At 57.6% G+C, this 21,421-nt stretch overlaps 1 protein-coding gene across 2 annotated transcripts; it reads right to left on the bottom strand.

The window, feature by feature from the left end:
- Positions 1-679: 679 nt before the first annotated feature.
- Positions 680-20,857, bottom strand: PLCB2 (phospholipase C beta 2; the record flags this gene model as incomplete). 2 transcript variants are annotated; one of them, XM_081114063.1, is made up of 31 exons in its annotated part: positions 680-1,796; positions 2,153-2,239; positions 2,854-2,911; positions 3,349-3,444; positions 3,561-3,637; positions 3,740-3,890; positions 3,972-4,197; positions 4,609-4,684; positions 4,818-4,912; positions 5,085-5,189; positions 5,700-5,799; positions 6,459-6,623; positions 7,110-7,264; positions 7,836-7,960; positions 8,082-8,166; positions 8,927-9,023; positions 9,143-9,303; positions 9,429-9,579; positions 10,087-10,171; positions 10,415-10,497; positions 10,764-10,921; positions 11,088-11,234; positions 11,332-11,498; positions 11,652-11,752; positions 15,093-15,168; positions 15,275-15,328; positions 15,413-15,492; positions 15,628-15,768; positions 16,322-16,390; positions 16,941-17,018; positions 20,774-20,857. In XM_081114063.1, the coding sequence occupies 31 exons, from the start codon at positions 20,855-20,857 to the stop codon at positions 1,593-1,595; spliced, it is 3,537 nt and encodes a 1,178-aa protein (XP_080970189.1). In that variant the 3' UTR covers positions 680-1,592. The 2 variants fall into 2 exon arrangements, with proteins under 2 accessions (XP_080970189.1, XP_080970190.1); XM_081114064.1 differs by having other exon boundaries at positions 9,143-9,279.
- Between the last annotated feature and the right edge of the window lie 564 nt (positions 20,858-21,421).

The raw sequence follows: 21,421 nt of genomic DNA, 5'->3' as shown, positions 1-21,421 counted from the left end.
AAGACAGGGCACTGCCCTTGGCTGTATCAATGAGCAGGCCCTTAGCCTCACCCTGCGGCCAGGGACTGCTGGGATCCCAGAGGGATGGGGTGGGGGTGGGAGGGAGTCCTGTTCATTTTCCAAAGGCACAGGTGCTCACAGCTATTGGCATTTGCTATAACCCTCTGATAAGAAAACAACTTCTTCCCAGAATCAACGCCACCCTGCCTCTCCCAAACCAGTGTCTCCTCCCATTTGGATTTGGGACGGTGCCATAAGTGCAGTGAGTGGCTGCCCACAAGCCACTCCGCAGCAAGTGCTGGGTGAACCCTAACTACCCCAGGGGCCTGAGGAGCTGACCCCTGTAAGGTGGCCTGAAGGTTTGCAACTTCCAAGAGGGTGGGGGGCACCTTTGTAGAGGCTCTTCTGCTCCAGCCCTGAGGGTGGAGACAAGGAAGGGCCACACTGGGTGAGGGTGGCGAAGAGGGGTGACATCATTTTCCAGTGGCTGTGGCAGCAGGATCGACAGAAAGGGAAGTGAATCCTCTTCAAGCCTGGAGGCAGGACCATTCTGCTGGGCTCTGGAGGACACCTTTCCCCCGGGTTCCACTCCCAAGGGTTTTCCCAGCCTGCTTCATTTCAGGGCTTTCTCCTCCCCTCCTCCCCATTTCTCAGCTGTAGAACAGAGGCCAGGCTTAGGCAGGAAATATTGGGACAGAGTTCTTTTGTAGGAATAAAAAAATGAGAAAAATAAATAAACCTCATAAAGTTAGAAAACAACTGTGACCTTGTCAGGAAGCCTGGGTTGGAGTACATGTTAGGAAATATACCCGCCAAGCCTAGGGAAAGGGGTGAGCCGGGCTCTGGATGGGAACGTGCTCAAAAGGCCATCCTTTTCCTCTCACCACCAGCCACAGCCCCAGTTGGCTCTGGGGCGGAGAGCCAGACAGCTGAGGCAGCGTTTTCATGTCAGCCTCCCCCCACCCCACCCCTCAGGCAGGAAGCCAGAGAAGGGACCTCAGCCTGGAATCCTAGGGGTAGCAGGCCCCAGGGAGCTTGGAGGTAGTGCCAGGCTCTGAATCAGGGAGCAGACAATGAGGCCAATTCAGGGCAGGCCCGCCCGTGATGGGGCCGAGAAGCCTGGGTGAGCTGCCAGCCTTACAGCAGAACAGGTCCTGCTTGAATTACAGGTGCTGAGTGGAGGTTCCAGGAGGTCAGGCCTAACCTTCCAGGTGAGAAAACTGACTCCAGAGTGGGTGCCACTAGCTGCACCCTAGGAAACGCAGGGTGAGGCCAGGACCCCATTCCCTGCCTCTCAGTCCATATTCTTTTGCCCTCAACAAATAGATGACACTAATTCAAGGAGAAGGAGCAGGAGCAGGAAGGCAGCTTAGAGAGGACCTCTGGGCCTCAGACGAGCCCCTGCCCTGATGGCATCCCTGCCTCCTCCTCTAGCCTGGCTGTTGAGGAGACAGCTCCAGAGTCCAGGGGAACCCCAGCTTCCCACAGCCTCCGAGCACTGGGGCTGCTGGGGCCTTTCTTCCTGGGGGGATGGAGCCCCGCCCAACAGAAGAGGGAATGTCCTTGCAGAATGTCCCAGCTGGATGGGGGTATCAGAGGCAGCTCTCCTGGGTGTCTGCATTGACTGTAAGTGAGTCCTGTTCGCACAGCTCCCGGGATGCCTCACAGGACCTCTCGGGCTTGTCCTCAGCCTCAGCAGGGAAGTAGGCCCTGAGGCAGGTCCTCACCGACTCCTTCACCTCCGTCTCCAGGCCCTTCATCCTGGCCTCGTACTCTGCCAGCACCTCCTGTTGCAACTGTGGGGACAGCAAGCACCACCAGCTGGCTCAGGAGGGGCCACCTGCCCACTCTCCCGCCCTTGGACAATGGAACAAGGAGATACCCAGTCTTTGCCAAGCTCCCAGGAGATGGAGGTGGGAAGTGGGCATAGTGGAGCCCATCAGGGAGCCTCTCAGGAGAGGGGGTGCCAAACAAGCAAAGAGACCTGCAGAGCCGCCTCATGTAAAAGGGCTCTAGGGCCCCAATGGAACCCACTGGTGAGGGGTGAGTCCCCGCCTCCTGAACTCCTGACTGGACGCTCCCTGGATCAGGGTCCCTTTACACCTGGGGCCGGGCCAACTCTGTTGGGGGCCAGGGTGGCGGTTCCTGTCACCTGCTTTTCCAGCTCCCGGATCTGCTCCAGGCAGGCCGCCTGCTTCTCCTCCAGCTTCTCCTGCTGCCTCTCCAGGCTCTCTGTCATCTGGTAGGAGTGAGAGGCAGGAAGCAGCGCAGCTCAGACAGGCCATCTGGCTTGGCATCCAGCTGTGATCCCAGTTAACCAGCCATAAAACTTAGGGTAAAGTCCTTTGTCTTTTTAATTTGTAAAATGAGGATAATAGTACCTGTCTCGCTGGATTATTATGAAGGTTTACATGACACGGTTCATGTCAAGCACCTGGTTTAGTGTCTGGCTAAGGGCAGGACTCGGTAGCTGGTAGTTCTGCTACTTTTGCTAATCCCCAGGCGAGCTTTCGGTCCATTCCCAGCAGGCGTTTCCTTTCTCTTCGGACTCCTCCTCGCTCCCTCTCACCCACCCACCCCAATTCCATCCTCCCTGGCCAGCTGGCTCATATCCTTTCCAGACAGGGTGGCTGACAGGTAGTACTCCATCTCCACAGAAAGACCAGAACCTCAGGCTGGCCTAGGGGGTCCCCTCCCCCTGCACTGCCTCCTGCCTTCCCTAGCTGCATGGGCCACTCTGGACAGTATATCTCCTAAGGGCAAAGTAAGACCCATTTTCTCTCTGAGGGAGAGCGTGTGTGTGTGTGTGTGTGTGTGTGTGTGTGTGTGTGTGAAGGACACAGTGTTACACACCTGGTTGATGGCCTGTACCACCTCCTGGATGTGGGAGTTGTTAATCTCTTTCTTCAACCTGTTGGGGTGATCAGAGTTTCACAGAGGGCAGGAGGCCCCTGGGAAGAGCTGGGTGAGATGAAGACTCCTCAGGGTATAGACCAAATAAGGACTATGCAGTAGGGGCAGGAAGCAGCCAGAGGGGTGACATGGGGACCCACGGAGGGTTTGAGGGCCCACTGGAAGTCCCGGGGGACCCTCTGAAGGAACGTGCACTGTCCTTCAAGGTGTGCCAAGGTTTTCCCTTAAATTCTCCTCTCTGGCCAAGCAGGGTTGGCACCTGTGTTTGCCTAAGGAGGTCACTCTAATCGGAGGTGACAGAAGTAAGATTAACTTTCAAGAGCCATGGAACAGGCACATGGCTAGGAAGCGAGTCAGGATGCTCGGGAGGGAGGCCCCTGCCCCCTGGAGTGGCTGCTGCTCAGCGCTGGGCCTGGGCCTCTCTTCCCGGCTCACCGCTCCTGGGCCATCTTGTCAGCGGTGACCTTCACCATGGCCTGGATCCGCTCCAGCCTCTTGGCCTCCAGCTTCTTCTTCATCTCTTTGGTGTCGCTGTGGAGAGACAGGCATCGGGGAGATGTTGGGGTGGGGGGCCGAGCCAGATGTTTTGTGGGGGCCTGAGCCCTCCTGGGAGGTGAGCGTCAGGCTTGGGAGGGAGGCAGGCATACCTCTCTGAGGTCTCCTTGAGGGTCTTAAGCTCTGCGGCCTGTTTCTCTCTGGCCAGCTCCATCATCTTGGCGATTTGCTGCAGGGAGAGGAAGGAGGGGGTTAGCAAACGGGCTTCGCGGGGTGCAGAGGGTGTGGGTTTGGTCGGGTTGTAGCTCTCTCCCCGCCCCCGCCCTGGCACCTCGGCCAAGTGCTGCTCCTTGCGCTTCAGGACGCACTCGCACTGCTCCTCGCGCTGCTGCCGCAGCTCCAGCTCCAGCCGGTCCCTCAGCTCCCGCACGCGCGGGTCCGCGCCCTCGGGGCCCTCGGCCGGCTCCTCCCCGGGCTGGGTCCTGCGGAGGCCGCGTGGGAGCAGATCTGAGCCCCGGGCCGCCCGCACCCGCTCGGAGGGCAGGCCCCGCCACGGCCCTTACCTTTTCTTGCGGGAGCCCTTGCCCGGGCCCAGCCTGCGGCCGCCGCTGCCGCCCCCCGCGCCTGGCGGCCCCAGCTCGGCCAGCTGCGCCGCGCCCCGCGCCAGCGCCTCCTCCCAGCGCCGCGCGCCGCGCCGCTCCAGCTCCCGCAGCTCCTTCTCGTGCCGCCGCTGCAGCTTCGCGACGCCCTTCAGCTCCCGCAGCTCCTCCAGGCTGGCGGTGCGCGGCTCTGCGGGGAGCCGGGTGAGGCGTCCGCCGCCCGGGAGCCCCCGCCTTTCCCACGAGACCCGAACGCCCCCCAAGCGGGTCCTCAGGACCATCAGCAGGCCTCACCCACAGCTTCTTTCCGGCCCCTCCCTGCCCCCCGCCCGGGCCCCGCTGCTACAGGAGCCACAGGACGGGCTGACAGGTGTCCTGGGGTCCCCGGGCTCAGCTCTGCTCCTCCCCGCCCCCTGGGGGTGCCAGCGTGGGCCCCCCGCGGTGCACTTTCTCAGCGCTGAGGCCTCAGACACCCCGTTCCCTTCCTCGGTGAAAGTCTTAGCTTTGTACAGATCTGCCGCCCTGCTGGGAGGCGCCTGCAGATGCAGCCGGAGAAGGCAGGACCCCTCGCGGTAGGTGGGAGGACCCCCGCAGTGCATACCTGCTGACCCATTGCTGGTCGAGGCGGGTGCCCCGTTCACCTGGCTGGCAAGTGGGCTCCCGGGAGAGAAGGGCTTCTGTGTAGGGAGAGCAGGTTAGGAAGACGGCTCCAACAGCCCTCTCTCCCCAGCCCTGGACTCGGCGCCTCCCTCCCCTTCCCGCAGAGGGCAAAGCTGCTGGGGACCCGGCCGTGGACCCAGACACACAGACCTCAGGCAGACCTCCCATGGCTTCCTTGAGCTTCACAGACTTCTTATCATGGGCATTGAAGAACTTGATGGGATTGGCGAGGGCCACAGTGAGATCTGGGTGCACAGGGGCGTCACAGGCCTGGTATGGAGAGTACCGGGGAGCCCGCCCCCCAACCCTCACCTACCCCCAGGATACCCTGTCCTGCCCCCCTCTGGAGGCTGCCTTGAGGAAGGCCGAGTGGAAATGGACAGCCCTGGGCTCCCAGCACTCTGTGGGCCGCCTAACCTGCCCAGGTGTCAGGTACATAGTCTTTCATCTCCAGGAGGACGAAGAGCGCAGGCATGGTGAGGGGCATGTTGCTCTCACTGCGCAGGCACAGGTGGTGGTATCCTGTGGGCGTGACAGAGGGGCCGTGAGCAGAGCCCATTGCCGCCCAGCACTGTATGCCAGCAGCCCAGCACTCAAGGCTTCTGGTTTCAGAGTCAGAGAGGCCAGGGTCCAAGTCCTGGCTGTGTGACCTTGGGAAGGTTGCTTTAAATCTCTGAGCCCTCCTCGTCCGTGAAATAAGGATGACGGTATCTACCTCATGAGGTTAGCAGGATCACGTGAGAATATAAGACTTTAAAGCATTTTAAGTGCCCAATAGATGTCAGCTACTTGGGAGATTGCCCCAGTGGTTTCAGAAAATGACAGACATTCTGTTAGATGGCCGGAGCCCCGCCTCTGTCCGTCTCCTGCAGAGGTGCTGTTCCTGCTGCACTCCTGAGGGCTGATGGCGTGAAGGGCTTAGGTGAAGTTCAGGGCCACCTCCCTGAAGCTGCCCACCCTCTGGACGGGCTCCTGCTGCTGGCCTTGGTCTCAGACCTGCAGGGGACAGTGAAGAAGGGCCCCTACCCTTACCAGAGTTCAGGGCATTGATGGGGATGATGCGGTGTCCGAGAAACTTGCTGCCTTCCTCCATCACAGCCACCCTGAGGGAGGCCAGCTCGGGCATCAAGATCTGGGGAGAGTTCGGGACAGGACACGCTGGGGAGGAGAGGGTGGCCAAGTTGACCCCCTCCCTAGTTTGAGAAGTCCAGGGCCAGTGTGAGAACATAGCAGGTGTGGCCAGGTTTGGTGAGGACAGAGGGCACACTCCAGGCCACGCACATAGACGTCCTCACAGCTCATGTCCTGGCCGGTCCACTCAGGGGAGTAGGGCTGGACATGCAGCCACGGCTCTGGGGGTCATGGTGCAGATAACTGTGACGGCGTTATCACAAGTATCCAGTGGGGCAAAAGGCCCCCTTGGGACCCCATGGGACCTTGCACCCTGGTCTGGGAGTTCATATTTCTGCCTCTGATCCTAACATGAACACACACCCTGGTCTGGGAGTTCATATTTCTGCCTCTGATCCTAACATGAGCACACACACAGGCACACACATACACATGTACACATGGGCACAAACACACACAACCTGCCCACCAAGTATATTTCTGTAAACTTGGTTTTTTGGACTCTTGAAATTCAGGAGGGCACAAAGTGAGGGGTGGGGAGAGGAGGAGGATCAAGGAACTCCCTCTATGTATTTTCTCTTTTCTGTAAGTAGAGGCCAAGAATTAGGGACGCCCTTACCCTGCCCAGACCCCAGCCCCTGCCCTGCCCTAGCCCTTCACCTTCTCAAACACAAAGGGCTCCTCATTCCAGACGGGATTGATGGAGTTGGCAGTGGGGGACAGCTTGGTGCGATAGCGCCTCTTGGGGTCCCCAGGAAGGCCGAACAGCTCCACTTCCACATAGGTGCGCACACTGCGTTCTGACAGGAACTGCCCCGAGATTACCTGGAGGTGGGAGCCGGTGGGAGACCAGCATCAGCTCCCCCACCCAGCCATTCCCCAGCACCTGGGCCTCTAGCTTCTCTGGCCACGGACCAGAGGCTGTGCGGCTCAAGGTTACAGCTCAGCTCTGGTGACGAGGGTGTTTCCAGCATTCAGGACGGGGTGTGGGCCTCCCCACCTCCCCTCCCAGGCAAGGAAGGAATAGGGCTCCCTCCCAGGGCCTGGGCTCCTACACCCCCACTTTGCCCACTCTTCTCCCCTCCCCCATCCCAGCCTCAGTCCTTCCCCTTGGTTTCCATGGGGACCAAGAGGCAGCCTCCAGGGCTGAGGAGGAGGCAGTTTCCAAGGCAACTTGCTACTGCAGGAGCTGGCTGGGGCTGAAGTTTGCAGGATATCAGAGAGGGGGTTGGGCGTGGAGGAGTGGGGCTCCTGTGTCTTTCTCCTCAAGACGCCAGCCCTCCCGGCCCCTTGTCCACCTCGGGGCCTTGCCTTAATGGAAAGGGTGGTGGCTACCACCACGTCGATGCCATCCACCGAGAATGGGTTGAACTGCTTGTCTGGCCGACGCATGAACTCATGCTTGAGGAGGTAGCCGCTCTGCCCATTGAACTCAAATAGCGCCATGTTCTGCTGCATGGGCAGATCTGGGGGGACAGGGTACTTGTGAGGAAGGTCCGACCACTATTTCCATGTTCCCAGCCTTCCTCCCGGCTTGTGAACGGGGAGGTTGAACGACCATGGCATGAGGGTTTCTTAGGGTGTCTCTTCCCTCAGGAAGGGCCCACAGCCTGGAATCATCAGGACCAAAGCCACAGCCAGACCGCAGGCTCACAGTGGGAGTGGAGGCCAGCGGAGCAGGTGTTCCCACAGACCCACTCAGAGAGCAGCCAGCAGCCATGCCGGCTCCTGGCATCTTCGCACACACACTCATACATACGTGCAGTCATATAGGCATGAGCTAACGCATTTCTACCCCGAAACACGCACACAAGGGACTAGGGATCCACAGGAGCTGCCCAGAGGTTACCTGGAGGTAGGAGCCTGTGCTGACTCCTCTGGTGCACATTTATAGACCGGGCCCCCGTCCAAGAAAGGGAGAGGACCTAACAAATACTTGAACATCCGGTCTGTTCTAAAGACCACCCCCCAGGAACAGGAACGGGGTGAAGGTGGGAAGGGCAAGGGAAGGGGCTTAAGGGCCTGAGAGTGCCTCACCCATTGTCTGGAAGTTGAGGGCAACCATCTGGCAGCCAGCATTCCAGAACATCTGGGGCATATAATTGGAGGAGTCCATGCGGGTGCCCTTGGGGTAAATGCGGCTCATCTGGCGCTTGTTGTAGCTGCTCCAGAGTATAGGAGGCCAGCCTGAGGCTGCACCCAGAGTACCCAACAGCCGCCCTTGGAGCCCTTCCCCATCCCTCCTCCCAACCAGGACCCTGGCTCCTGAGGCCTCAAGGATACTCCACAAACTGCACTGCGGCCTTGGAGAGCAAGTCATAAGCCTTGAGCTCCGTGAAGGAGGAGATGACATAACTTCGGTTCTTCTCTGTGGCGGAGTAAGAAAAGGGAGGGTCTATGTCAGGCTGAGGTACTCCCTCCGACCCCCCCCCCCTTCGGTGCAGCTGCCTCCAGCAGAGATGCATCTAACCCAGCGTGTCCACTGAGGCTTGAGGGTCCGGGGGGGGGGGGGTACACGCCATGGGGCACAGGTAGGGGTGCAGCCTGTGAGTTCAGGGGTGAGGAAACAAGGTTACAGAGGTATATACTTTGCACAAGTGTACACAGAAAGAGGTGATCATGTTGGGGACACGCACAGAGGCGGAGAGGAAGGCACCGTTGTGTGTCCGGGGAAGATGAATAACGGTGTGCACAAAAAGGGAAGGCTGCAAGGAGTAGGGTGCACAGGCTGGCTGCTCTGCCTTCCAGCCCTCCCTCCCCCGGAGTTCTTATGCCCTGGGGATGGGCTTCTGGGCTTAGGGGCCACAGAACCTGCAGGAAGCCGCAGGAGCCCCAGGCCAGCCCGCTGAGGTGGCCTGTCATAAACGGCCGGCCTGCCACTGACATACTCCAGAGCATTCTGCACGGTGCCAGACCCCCGGAACTGTGCTGGGAAATGGAGCCACTGCCACTTAAGCCCTGGCCTGACTCCTCTGATGCGTATTTATAGACAGGGCCCCGGGCCAAGGAAGGCGAGGACCCCTTCCTCTTACCCCCGCCCATCGAAGTGCCTGGCGTCAGACACACTTCCTGAGGGCCTCCTGAATCTAGCCGAGCCTCCAGCTTACCACCACCCCGTGCGAACTTACGGGCAGAGAACTCAAAGGAGGTGAACTTGGTGGGCTGGATGTAGTTGACTAGGCTGGACATCTCCTCGTAAGCTGTTGCCTCCAGGCCCGCTGTGCCCTAGGGAAGCGAGAGGAGAGTGGAGAGTAGGTGCCCAGAGCCCAGGGACATGGCCCCATGGCCCCCCGAGGACTCTCCAGCGGAGATGGCAGAAGGGCCTCCGGGCTGTCTCCACACACCTCATCCGACTGCATCTTCTTCATCTCTTCTTCATCCAGGTTTCCCGACTCCTCCTCCTCTTCTTCTCCCACCTCCTCCTCCTCCTCCACCTCCTCCTCCTCCTCCTCCAGCTCAGCCCTTTCCTCACCAGCCAACACTGCCACACACAACTCCATCAGCTCTGGGGGCGGGGGCGACCCCCACACCAGGCTGGCTCTCCATCGTGTCTCCTCCAGGCCCAGCCCCTCTCTCCCATTCCAGATCCTCACACCCACCGCTACCCCCACTGCTCCGGGGCTGACTCACCTGTGTCCCCACCCACAGGGGCACTGGGTGGGCAGCTGCCCTCAGCCTCCCCACTGGGGGATGCTGGGGCTGAAAACTGGTTCTTCTTGTTCTTAATGAGGATCTTGCCACGGAGATCCTCAGGGCTGGGCAGGGGGCTGCCTGGTTTCAGCTGTGGGAGAGGAGAGAGTCAGCAGCCTCGGTTCCTTCATACGGAGCTCTCGCTGCTCCACTGCCCTGCCCACTGCGCAGCCTGGCCTCTCTCTCACCACTGCCCGGGTGCCAAACCGCTGCCTGGCCCGACTCTGCCCTGTTCCTCAGACAGGTTCTCTCTCGCCTGTTCTGTCTGCTAGCACCCCTTTCCCCACTCTCACCAACACAAACACAGCATCACTCTTAGGTTTCAGCTTAGCCATCGCTTTCTCCAGGAGGCCTTCCCCGATCCCCCAGACCAGTTCAGGACTCCCCAAGGACTCCCAGAGCAGCCACCGGTGGGCATGGCCAGGTTCCTGTCTTTCTCCCCACCAGACGGTAAGCAGTGTGAGGGCTGGGACTGCGCCTTTGCCACTAGCATACCCCCCAAACCCCGCACAGTGCCCGACAAGGGGTTAACCTGGCCCTACCGTGCCCCCGGCCCCCCACCCCCAGCCCCAGGTGTCCCACAGAGAAGTCCACTCGCCGGAAACTTTTCCAGGGGCTCGGTGAGCAGCATGTCACCAAACATCGCCCGGCAGTACTCAGCCATCTTGGCCTGTTGGCGGGGCCTGAGGGAGCAGAAGCGGGGAGGGTTCAGCAGCCACCCTCCTCTTGGCCATCCTCCCGGGCCCCTGATCTGGGTCATCAGGAGCACAAGAGGTGGGGGCGGCAGGGACACAGGCAGGAGGGCCTGGGTCTCGAGGGAATTGTGTGGAGGGCATGGGTAGAGGCCGGGATAGTTGGGGGAGGGCAGCACGGGCGGAAGATGGGGACAGAGTAGAGAATGAGGCTGAATGGGCCTGGGTACTCACGAGTCCACGTGATTTTCAAATGACAGTATAACAGGATAGGGGGAGGTCTTAAAGGCACTTTCTGCAATCGCTTCAATTGCTTCCTGAAAGAGAGAGGACTCCTAGGAGCGAGGCCCGTGCTCCAGGCTTCCCCTCCCCCAGCGGCACCCTTCCCCTCTCCCCTTTTCACACCAGAAAGTAGAACCGGAGGGCCACCTTTGGCCCCGCCTCCTCTGATCTCCTCTAGTCCCCATGCTGGTCTGAGGCCCCCAGCCATTCCTCCTGCTTCAGGTCCCCACACCCAGAAAGCTTGGGGACCGGGGCCCTTCCCTAGTACTTCTACCACCAGCCTCCACACTCGGAGTCTCACCTTGAAGTAGATGTCTGTGGTCATGGTGAAGCCATGAGTGATAATGGGCTCCTCATCGGGGAGCTTCCCCTTCCAGCAGTCCAGCTCCACACAGCGGCAGCCCGCCAGCAGGACCTGGCGGTACATCTCCGCAGAGGAGAGGCCCGAGAACTGGCCGGCTGAGGCAGAGCAAGCAGGGGCAGGGGCTTCACTCAAGGGCTCTCCCCACCCCACTCCGCCATGGTCTGTACTGTTGGCAGCCCATGGGCAACCCCGCGAGGAATTCAGGGAACAGGAGCAGCCCCCATAGAAGGAGAAGTCAGTAGTGAGGAGGCCAGGGCCCACCTGTCAGGTAGGTGTTGTGGGAGGAGTTGATAAAGTAATGATTGAGTGGCTGGGTCATGTCCTGGTGAACCAGCAGCTTGTCCTGGACCAGCACGCTGTTCTCCGGCCCACAGAGAAACCACACCATGCCCTGGGGTGACAGCTGGCCTGGGGGGGGGGGGCGCAGAGGATAACTATCAGGGCCACAGCCCAGGGGTCAGAGCAGGACAAGCCCACAGGGGTGAGGGCTTCCATCGGTCCTCACCCCTCTGCACGTTGATGCCACTGGGCTCATACTTGTCGATGAGGCCCTGCACCTGGTCAGGCCGCGCTGGCGGGAACAGTAATGTGTTGAGGCGAGGGTCCCTCTGTTTCTGGTTGATGAATTTGGTCAAGTGCTCCTTGGTCATGTAGGGTTTGGCCTTGGCATGGCTGCAGGCCAAAGAGAAGAGCACAGGTCTCCATCCTCTAGGCTGGAAGCTCAGGCAGGCCCTTTGTCCAGCAAAGCCTCCTAATTGTCAGCATAGCAGGTAGGAATTTTAGCCACACCCTTTCCCCATGCCCAGCCCAATCCAAGAAGCTCACTGGGAAGTGAAGATCTCGTCTATTTCCGGCCGAGGGCAGAGGTTCATGAGGAAACTCTTGTAGACAGATTGTGGGAAGTCCTCAGGATTGATGGCGTCATTCTGGGGAGATAAAGCCACCTGTCACTGCTGCCCCACCTTCTCAGCACGAAGAACCACAGACCAGGCCTGGCCCTGCACTAGGGGCCCGATCCAAAGGAGGGCTCAGGCGGACAGAGGGCATTAAGGACATGCTGAGCCCCACTTTTCTTTTTTCTTTTCTAACTTAAATTCTTCATTGTTTAAAGTATTGCACGAGTCTCCTTTGTCCCCCATTGACCTCTTCCCGGCTGTCCCCCCCTCCCCCCACGCCCCCAGCCCTGTCTATGTCCATTGGTTATGCTCATCTGCATACATACAAGTTCTTTGGTTGATCTCTTACCCCACCCCCCACCCCGCCTTCCCTCTGAGGTTGGACAGTCTGTTTGATGCTTCTCTGTCTCTGGTTCTATTTTTGTTCATCAGTTTGTGTTGTTCATTCTATTCCACAAATGAGTGAGATCATGTGATACTTATCTTTCTCTGACTGGCTTATTTCACTTAGCATAATGCTCTCCAGTTCCATCCATGCCGTTGCAAATGGTAAGAACGCCTTCTTTTTTACAACAGCATAGTATTCCATTGTGTAGATGTACCACAGTTTTCTAATCCACTCATCTGCTGATGGGCACTTAGGCTGTTTCCAAATCTGAGCTATGGTGAATTGTGAGCACCCACTTTTCAAGGCCCTGGTTGCTGAGCAAAGAGCATGCTTAGCTGGTTTGCTTTGCCCCTGAATTTGGACACTGGGTGGTCTCTTGGCTGGGGCAGGATTAGAAGAAAGAATGACCAGAATGAGGAGGAAAAAAGATCTGAAGTAAGTGTGCTGCTTGCCAGAGTAGTGGGCTAGGTGTTGTTTTTTTTTAAGCGGAGAACAAATTTTCAAAAAGAAGCAATTTGAATAAAAAGAATGCAGCTAACAACAGAGCCCCCAAATGCATAATGTAAAAACAGACAGGCCTGGCTGGCATGGCTCAGTAGTTGAGTATCGACCTGCGAACCAGGAGGTTGCAGTTTGATTCCTGGTCGCGGCACATGGTTGTGGGCTCCACCCCAAGTGGAGGGCATGCGGGAAGCAGCTGATCAGCGATTCTCTCTCATGATTGATGTTTCTGTCTCTCTCTCCTCTATCTTACTCTCTGAAATCAATAAAAATATTCTAAAAAAAATAAATAAAAACTGACAGAATTAAAGAGAAAAATAGACAAGTCAACAATAAATAGTTGAAGACACCAAAAAGCACAAGAACAAGAACAAGAAAGGATAAATTGGACTTCATGAAAATTAAGAACTTTTATGCTTTGAAGGACACCATCAAAAAGGTGAAAAGACAAGCCACCAAATGGGAGAGAATACAGGGTGGGGCAAAAGTAGGTTTACAGTTGTGAGTACACTAAGGTTTATTCTTACTTACTAATTATTTGATTGTTTTCCATAAGAACAACTGTGACCTACTTTTGCCCCACCCTGTATTTGCAAATCAGATACCCACGAAGCAACAGCTCAGCAGTAAAAAGGCAAATAACCTAATTGAAAGATGGGCAATAGATTTGAATAGATAATTCTCCAAAGAAGATATTCAAACAACTAATAAACACATGGAAAGATGCGCAATACCATTAGTCAGGGAAATGCAAATCAAAACCACAATGAGATATCATTTCACTCCTACTAGGATGACTAAAATTAAAGAAAAAAAAGATACGTGTTGGTGAGGATGTGGAGAAATTAGAACCCTCACGCTATGCTGGTGGGACTGAAAAATGGTGTGATCACTTGGAAACCAGTTGGCAGTTCCTCAAAATGTTAAGTAAAGTTACCATATGATCTAATAATTCCACTGCTAGGTATATATATATATATATATATACATATATATATATCTCCAAGAGAATTGCAAACATATGTCCAGACAAACATGTGTATATGAGTGTTCATAGCAACTTTATTCATAATAGCCAAAAAGTGGAAACTATTCAAATGTCCATCAATTGATGCATAGATAAGCAAAATGTGATATATCCATACAATGGACTGCTACTCGGCCATATAGAGGAATGAAGCATTGATACATGCCACAACATGGATGAACCTTGGAAACATGCTAAGTGAATAAAGCCTGACACCAAAGATCACATGTTGTATGATTCCATTTACACGAAATGTCTAAAATAGGCAAATCTATAGAAATAGAAACAGAAAGTAGACTAGCGCCAGCCAGGGATTCTGTGCCTTTGCATCCCATCCCAGAAACACGCATCCTCCGTCCTCCAGGGCCACACTGGAAGGCCGACATGAGTTTGGAGCAGGAGAGCGAGAACAGATTTCCCGAAGATTGGCTCTGGGACCCATCAGCTTCAAGCAAAGATGGGCCAGTGGCCCCTACTGGGACACAAGCAGAGCTGACAGATCAGGACTTAGCCAAGGTGGGAGCTCCGGGGGCAGGAAGAAAGGAGAGTGGTGTGTACTGACCGCAGTATGCCCTGCTGGCTGTAGGGCCCTCAGCGGGAGCCCATTCCCCCCTCTCTCCCACCCCAAGCTGGCATCCCCTGGGGCTGAGTGCACCCAGGGGTCACCAGCCCCATAAAGCTGTGACTGTGGGGGAAGTATCCTCTTGAGACTCCTGGGGACAAGTGATCAGTGAGGTCTTAGTTTAATTACAATGTTCCAAATTCTTAGCAGGAGAAAAGACTCCATGGGGTGCAAGTGGTGCCCTGTGCAAAGGCGTGGCCAAGGGGGAAGAGGGGGCTGAGACCCACTCAGTCAGCCAGGCATGAACCCCGGCTCAGCCCTGCATCTGCCCATAATATACCTTCTGGGTGTATTACATAATACACCTGCATACAACTTGTAATTAAAAATTACTTAACTAAAAAGAAAGGGAAAACATTTTTTCTGTGTTGAGCTAAAGTCTGTGTCCTGGCAGCTTAAACCCTTTTCACAGGGTGTGTGATTCTGTGCCTCTCCCACACCCTGCAGAACTGGTCCCTGCCTGCTGCACCTTTCAGATCCCTGCAGACCGCCTCCTGTCCCTGCTGACCTTCTCTGGCTCCTCCGGCTGCAAACATTCATCTCCACTCCCACCCCACCCCCTGCCCCCACTGCCACCCAGGGGGAGGAGACCAGCCTGCTCGAATTTGGAGCATCCCCCCCCCTGCACGCGCCCCCCCCCCCCTTGCCTGGTTCTGTCTTTGTGTATCAGAACCAGCGCTTCTAGAGTTAGCTGGCTCTGGGGCTGTTTGCTGGGACTGTGCTATCATTCTCACCCTCTCCAACGCCCACCAGGCCTGGCCAAGTTGCCTCCTGGTCAGAGGCAGCTCAGGGGACAAGGAGAACAGTGGGGTGGGGAGGGGGAACCACTCACTTTGCCTTTGGGGAGGTGGCAGGCACTGAGGGCAGCTTCTACCCGCTTTCGGTCAGCAGGAAACATCTGGAAAAAACTAAAGGAGCAGAGGAAGGCGTGAGACAAAGAAAGGAGTCATGCCTGGAGAGGGAAGGCTGTGGAGAGCTGGGTGGAAGTGTGGGGAGGGAACGGGGGAGACTCACTTCTTCACAGGAATCTTCCCTTCAGGGTTGAGCTGCATCTTGAGCTTCACCAGGCTGGTGGGCAGAAAGCAGCCTGTCAGGCCCTGGGCTGGCACACTCAGCCCCGCCCCACCTTAGGCCAGCCAGGCAGGCACTTACATCTTGTCCAGGAAGGTGGTGCGGGGGGCGTTGGCTGTCAGCGGGTGCTTCACCAGCGCCAGTATATCCTCAGCCCAGTCCTGCAGGACCCCGGAGCACAGCAGTCAGGCCCCTGACCTCAAAGGTGGCCACGCCACCCCCCGGCCCAGGCCTGTCTCTCAGGAAGTCCAGGCCACGCCCGGTGCCGAGCCCCAGGCCCGGTGACCCCAGTGCACCTTGCCCACATTCTCCTTGTAGGAGACGAAGTTGTGGAAGGTGAGGTCCACCATGTCCGGGCCGGACACCACAGTGAGTGTCTTCAGCAGGAAGTTGTTGTCAGGAAAGTCCAGGTTGAAGACCTCCCGGAGCTTCTGGCTCTGCAGCAAAGGGGGCATGGTGATGGTCGCCCCTGCCCTCCCCCTCGGCCACTGGGGTAGGATCCCAGTCCCATCTTAGGAGCCACCGGCCCAGCATCTTCCTATCCCCGCCTTCAGGGCCTGGGGCCGGGAGGGAGAAACCCACCAGAGCTGAACCCAGGCCATGGGGTTTGGGAGTCCTGAGTATTTTGTTTGCCATTTTTTCATTTGAATCTAGATTCTTAGCTCCCTGGCTCAGGGAATCCTGCTCCCCCAATCCCTTCCTCCAATCTTTCTATGAGCATTAAGCAAATATAGGCAAACCAGTCAGGGAGTTGTGGGGACGGGGGGGGGGGGGGGGGGGGGGGGGGGTTGGGAGCCACACCCCCAAGACAGCCTGGGTGATTTGGGGGCAAGGGCTGGCCTTGAGACAGGAGCAGCCATGCCCCTTGCTCGGCTCAGGGGGAGGCCCGGTTGCCCAACCCAGGGACCTCTCCTCACACCCAGGGTTCCTGCCCCAGCCCCGCGGAGCCGGTGGCCATGCTGAGCCTGCGCTGCTACTGGGCCCACCTACCTTGGGAATCTTGGCAAACTTCCCAAAGCGGGTGTCCCGGATGCTGGTGATATCCAGAAACTCCATCTCCTGGGGGGCCCAGGGGGAAAAGAAGGGAGGTGGACACAGAGCAGGGAGGAGGGAGCTTCCACACCCCTTCACATCCTGGCCAACCGCCCTCTCTAGATGCTAAGACTGTGGGGCTGCCCTTCCCTGGCCGCTCGAGTTACTCAGGACCCGGTAGCCCGCAGTCTCGCCTCCTCCATCCTGGACTCTCCTCAGGTTCTCCCTCCCTCCTTCTGCCTGGGTGCTGAGGCCCGTCCCTGATCTCTCTGAGCCCTCACGTTCACCTGGAACCCCAGGCAGAGAACCAGCCTTCAGTAGCAGCTTTTTCCCTTCTCTCTCTCTCTCTTTTCAGCTAAGGCCGGAGCATCTAGGCTGAAGGCAGCCGTGGTTGGAGGGACTGCACCCCCCACTCCCAAAACAAGTAGCGCCCCCTCACAGGAGATCCCCCCACCCCGAGCCACCGGCGGGTCATTCTACACTCCCAGCATGCACCTCCCGCCCCCATGGCCACGAGGCCGCTTTGACTCCATGGAATAGCAGGAGCTCAGGGCCGCACTAGGAGGGGCTGCCTCACCTTACTCTGATACGTCCAGTATAAGTAGTAGCCCTTGGGGTCCACACGGAGGATGACCGGGGAGGCTAATGTTGTTTCCTGTGGAGAGAGAGAGGCAGCGCCCTGCTCTGAGACTTCAGGCCAAGCTTCCCTGGCCCACACCAGGCGTTTCCGTCTCCCTAGGAGGTGGCTGTCCTGGGAATATGCAGGCATTTCCCTCGTCCTGCGGAGCTAAAGGCTGGGCATAAGCCTCCAAAGCTCTGCACCGGGGGAGGAAAGGGGCAGAGGATTGGAGGTGGTATTTCTGGGAGAAAAGAGGGCTTCCCTCTCTAAGCCCCAAAGAGAGGCTCTCCCTCTAGACCCCAAACGGGGTCTCGGCCCCCACCTCATCCTGTTCGTAAGGGCCACAGCTCAGTCAGAGTGTAGAGTATCTCTCCTGAGAGTCCATACCGCCTCCAGGGCTGCTCAACAGTGAGAGCCGAGAACCCAACTCCCACACCGGCACCCAAGGCCCTACACCAGTGGTTCTCAACCTTCCTAATACCGCGACCCTTTAATACAGTTCCTCATGTTGTGGTGACCCCCAATTTCATTGTTACAAATTGAACATAATTAAAGCATAGTGATTAATCACAAAAACAATACGTAATTATATAATGTGTTTTCCGACGGTCTTAGGCGACCCCTGTGAAAGGGTCGCTCAACCCCCAAAGGGGTTGCGACCCACAGGTTGAGAACCGCCGCCCTACACCATCCGGCTAAAACCTCGCTTCCCACACGCTCAGTCTCCCCTCCATGAACTGCTCCCCCCACCCACCCACGCCCCGTAGATACCAAGTGCGTCCTCACCTCCAACCCTCGCTGCCTGAAACACCATTACGGACCAGCACAAGCCTCATGGCTTCAGAAAAGCCTTTTCTGAAACAGCCTGAGAGGGGCTTATCCTCAGACCTAGAAACCCATCCAGGAAATCCCCAGGGGCTCGGACCCTCAGGAAACAAGCCCGCACTAGACCATGAACCCAGTGCCCCAGGTTTGCTAAAAGAGTGAATGAATGATGAATGAACTCACTTCTAAATTCCTGTTCCGTTCACGGAGCACACAGGCTACCTCTGATTGTAATGATTTGTATGCACATATAACAAGATATTAAAGTTGAAGCTTCCTACAAAACATGGTAGTCCCTGCACCCCAAACCAAGTCAGGTGCAGCATTTACCAAGGAAAGAGTTAAAAAGGTTCTCACATCTGGGGTGCTTAATGGACTGGAGAAAGAGGACACTTTGTGAGGAGGCTAATTTTGGAGAAAGCTGTGCTGTGAGCTCCATTCCCTTCCTTCCCCAAGGGAGGATTGGGGTGCCTGACCCCTCACTTTAAGCCTAGTGAGGGGTTTAACTGCACTTGGAGAGATTTTGTCACCCCTGATATAGTGGGACATAACAGACTGGGGCCTGACTCCTGCCCAGGAACCAGTTGGTGACAGACCAGCTGACTGCTGGAGGCAGAGAGACCCTGGTGTGCGAGATGAGCCGGACCCGGAGTCTGTCGGGACCATGCACACGCGCACACTTGCTGGGTCCAGCGTGGCCTGTGGGAGAGAGGGGCCGAGTCCGAAGCTATAGGAAGCTCACGGCCGTCACTGGGTTCGGAGAGACTGAAGAAGCCATTGCAAGTGGCCTGGAATACAGATAGCAGGAGGGCCCTAAGCAAGAGGACCCCAGTGCAGGGTGGAGAAGTCCTGAGAATCCTCAAAAATGTGCACCAAAGAAACAATAAGCCCAAACGGCCTGCCAGGCACAGAGAGCACGAGCCAGTTGATGATGATGCCTGTTCAATGAAGCCCTTTGATACCCCTTTCTCACCTCCCTCCCTGCACCCCACCCCTGGCGGGACTTGGAGGAGGAGCAGAAAACCCTGCCAGAGGCCTGCAGACCACCTCAAACCATCCCTAGCGGGAGGAGGGCAGAAGGTGTCAATCTAAATCAGTGATGGCGAACCTTTTGAGCTCGGCGTGTCAGCATTTTGAAAAACCCTAACTTAACTCTGGTGCCGTGTCACATATAGAAATTGTTTGATATTTGCAACCATAGTAAAACAAAGACTTATATTTTTGATATTTATTTTATATGTTTAAATGCTATTAAACAAAGAAAAATCAACCAAAAAAATGAGTTCGCGTGTCCCCTCTGACACGTGTGTCATAGGTTCGCCATCGCTGTTCTGAATAAAGGTTGGAGCTCTTCATGATAACTGTGTCTCAAAGAAGACTTGGCTTTGCGAGGAAAAGTGACCACAGAATTGTGTTCCCCGAGAGCAAATGGATTGCCCGTGGCTGCCTGAGTTTCCTTCCACGGCCGGGGGAAAGCTTCTCCCAGCAAATGCATTGTAAAGGGGCATGGGAGACAACATGCAGCTGGGAGTTCATTACATCCTGCACGCTGTGCTTATGCAACACGGCACGGCAGACCCAAGCCACCTGCCAGCTGGGCTGAATAGTCTGAGAGCAGAGCCCTGGCCATAGGTCCATGTGCCTGTGGCTGGGCGTGGGCGGTGCCTGCTGTGGAAATCAGGATTGAGGGCCCTGCAGTGCTCCGCCTGGGGGAGGGGAGGGGGCAGCCACGTACCCAGGTGCTGGCTTGCAGAGGAGGACACAAAGCTTGCCCCCACCCTGAATGACCCTCTGCCCAGCCGGGTTACGCACACTTCCCAGAGGAACCGAGAAAGGCCACTTCGCTTTTCATTCTGAGCCACTTCCCTCATTCCACAGGCTCCTGGGACATGCCACCGCCATGCCACAGCTACCACACACCCCCAGGGAAGCAGAAAGCATCTGGCCATGGCCTCCTCTCCACAGTCATGGCAACCAGATTACTCAGCCCAGCCCAGCCCTGAAAGGCCGAGAGCCCAGGCTACCTTAACTCACAGACCCACAGCCCCTCACCCCACCTGTGAGGAGGACTAGCCAGCCCTAAGGACCTCTCTTCCACCCCCCACCCCCTTCCCCAGCCTTCATGTTCCCTTCCTGGGACCAGCCCCACTGCCTCTCACACAGGGCCAGCCCAGCAGCCTCCCCTCCCTGCTCTCTTCACCTGCCCCAGAGAATCCCTGGCCCCGGGGTTCTGGGAGGACCAGAGGCTGGAGGCAGGCCCCAGTTTGGGAAGGAGCAGACACCGTGGAGACACACTACAGGGCACAGCAGCGCCTCCCCCTTCCCCTGCAGACAGGCAGGCGGCAGGGAGCCGGGTGAGCAGCCCGCAGAAGCAGAAGTCAATCCATTCCTTCCGGGGCCCCTGGGACCAGAAGCCTCCAGTTCTTACTTGGGGTGCAGGGGCCTTTAGGGGCTGCCCCACAGCCGCTTTGGGGAGAGCAGGGCTTTCTCGGGCTAGAGACAGGGACAGGGACAGGGACAGGGACAGGGACGGGGCGGGTGGGGAGGGGCGAACAATCCTAATGGGCAAGAGGGGGGCATCTGCGCTGGGAGCAGGCCCTGGTTCACCGCTGCTTCTGGCCCTGCCTCAGCTCTGGGGCACTTTCCTCCCACTCAGCCAGAACGGGAGCAGCGCACCCTGGGGCGATGGGGAAAGACCCACCCGGACCGGAGAACTGTCCTCCCAGGCAGCCCACCAGCTTCTCACATCCAGACACAGAGCCCTAGCCCCGCAGCCCAGGAACATGTTTGGGGCGCACCCCCTCACCCCCAGGTTTGTTTATCCAGGCAGTTGTGTCTGCTGCCTGGCCAAGCCACACAGGCGCCTGAGTCCTGACAGACATAAACCTACCCACCACCCTGGCAAAGCACCTCGCAGCCCCGCCTGCTACCCGTGTCCCAGCGGCCCACAGCCCTGCCCCACTCACGTCGTCCCATTTGATGAAGCGCTCCCCGTGGCTCAGATAGGCCTTCACTTGCGGGGGCAGCAGGACAGGGTTGAGCAGAGACATGGTGCCAAGTGTTCCTCTTTGGAGAAGCTGGACACGGCAGAGGCCGGCAGCAGGAGGGCGGGCAGGAGGAGAGCCAAGCTGGGCTCACATGGCACCCGCCCAGAGCTGGTCCGGAAGTCTGGGTGCTCCTACAGCCCACGGTGGCAGTGGCTGGGTGCAGAGCTGAGTGCTTCGGACAGAGGCCCCGCTGCCTTTTAAATCAGCCTCCTCCTGCCTGCCTGCAGTGGGGGGCTGTGGTTACTGCTCCTGCCCTGGGAGGCCGGCTCCCCTCCTCAAAGCCCCCGCCCTCACCCTGTGCCTCAGCACTTCCTGCTCAGGGCTTCCTTCTCGTTGCTGTTCAGGGTGCAGTCAGGAGGTCTGGTCCGCTTGGAGCTGGGGCCTCCCGGTCCCAGGAGCAGTTCCTACTCCCCTAGATGCGGCCGGGGGCTAGAGAAGGAATAATGTGGGGCCAGCTGGGGATACTGTTGCGCAGGCAAGGACGGAGGGGAGGAAGCAAGGAGGTGACCAGGGAAGGGACTTCCACAGAGGTGGGGTCCAAAGCACAAGGGTTTCTCACAGAGCCTG

The sequence above is a fragment of the Myotis nattereri genome, assembly GCF_964212035.1.
Source record: "Myotis nattereri genome assembly, chromosome: 1".
Classification (NCBI taxonomy): domain Eukaryota; kingdom Metazoa; phylum Chordata; class Mammalia; order Chiroptera; family Vespertilionidae; genus Myotis; species Myotis nattereri.
The sequence above is the reverse complement of the archived record's forward strand: the minus strand, read 5'-3'. Positions and strand labels throughout refer to the sequence as shown.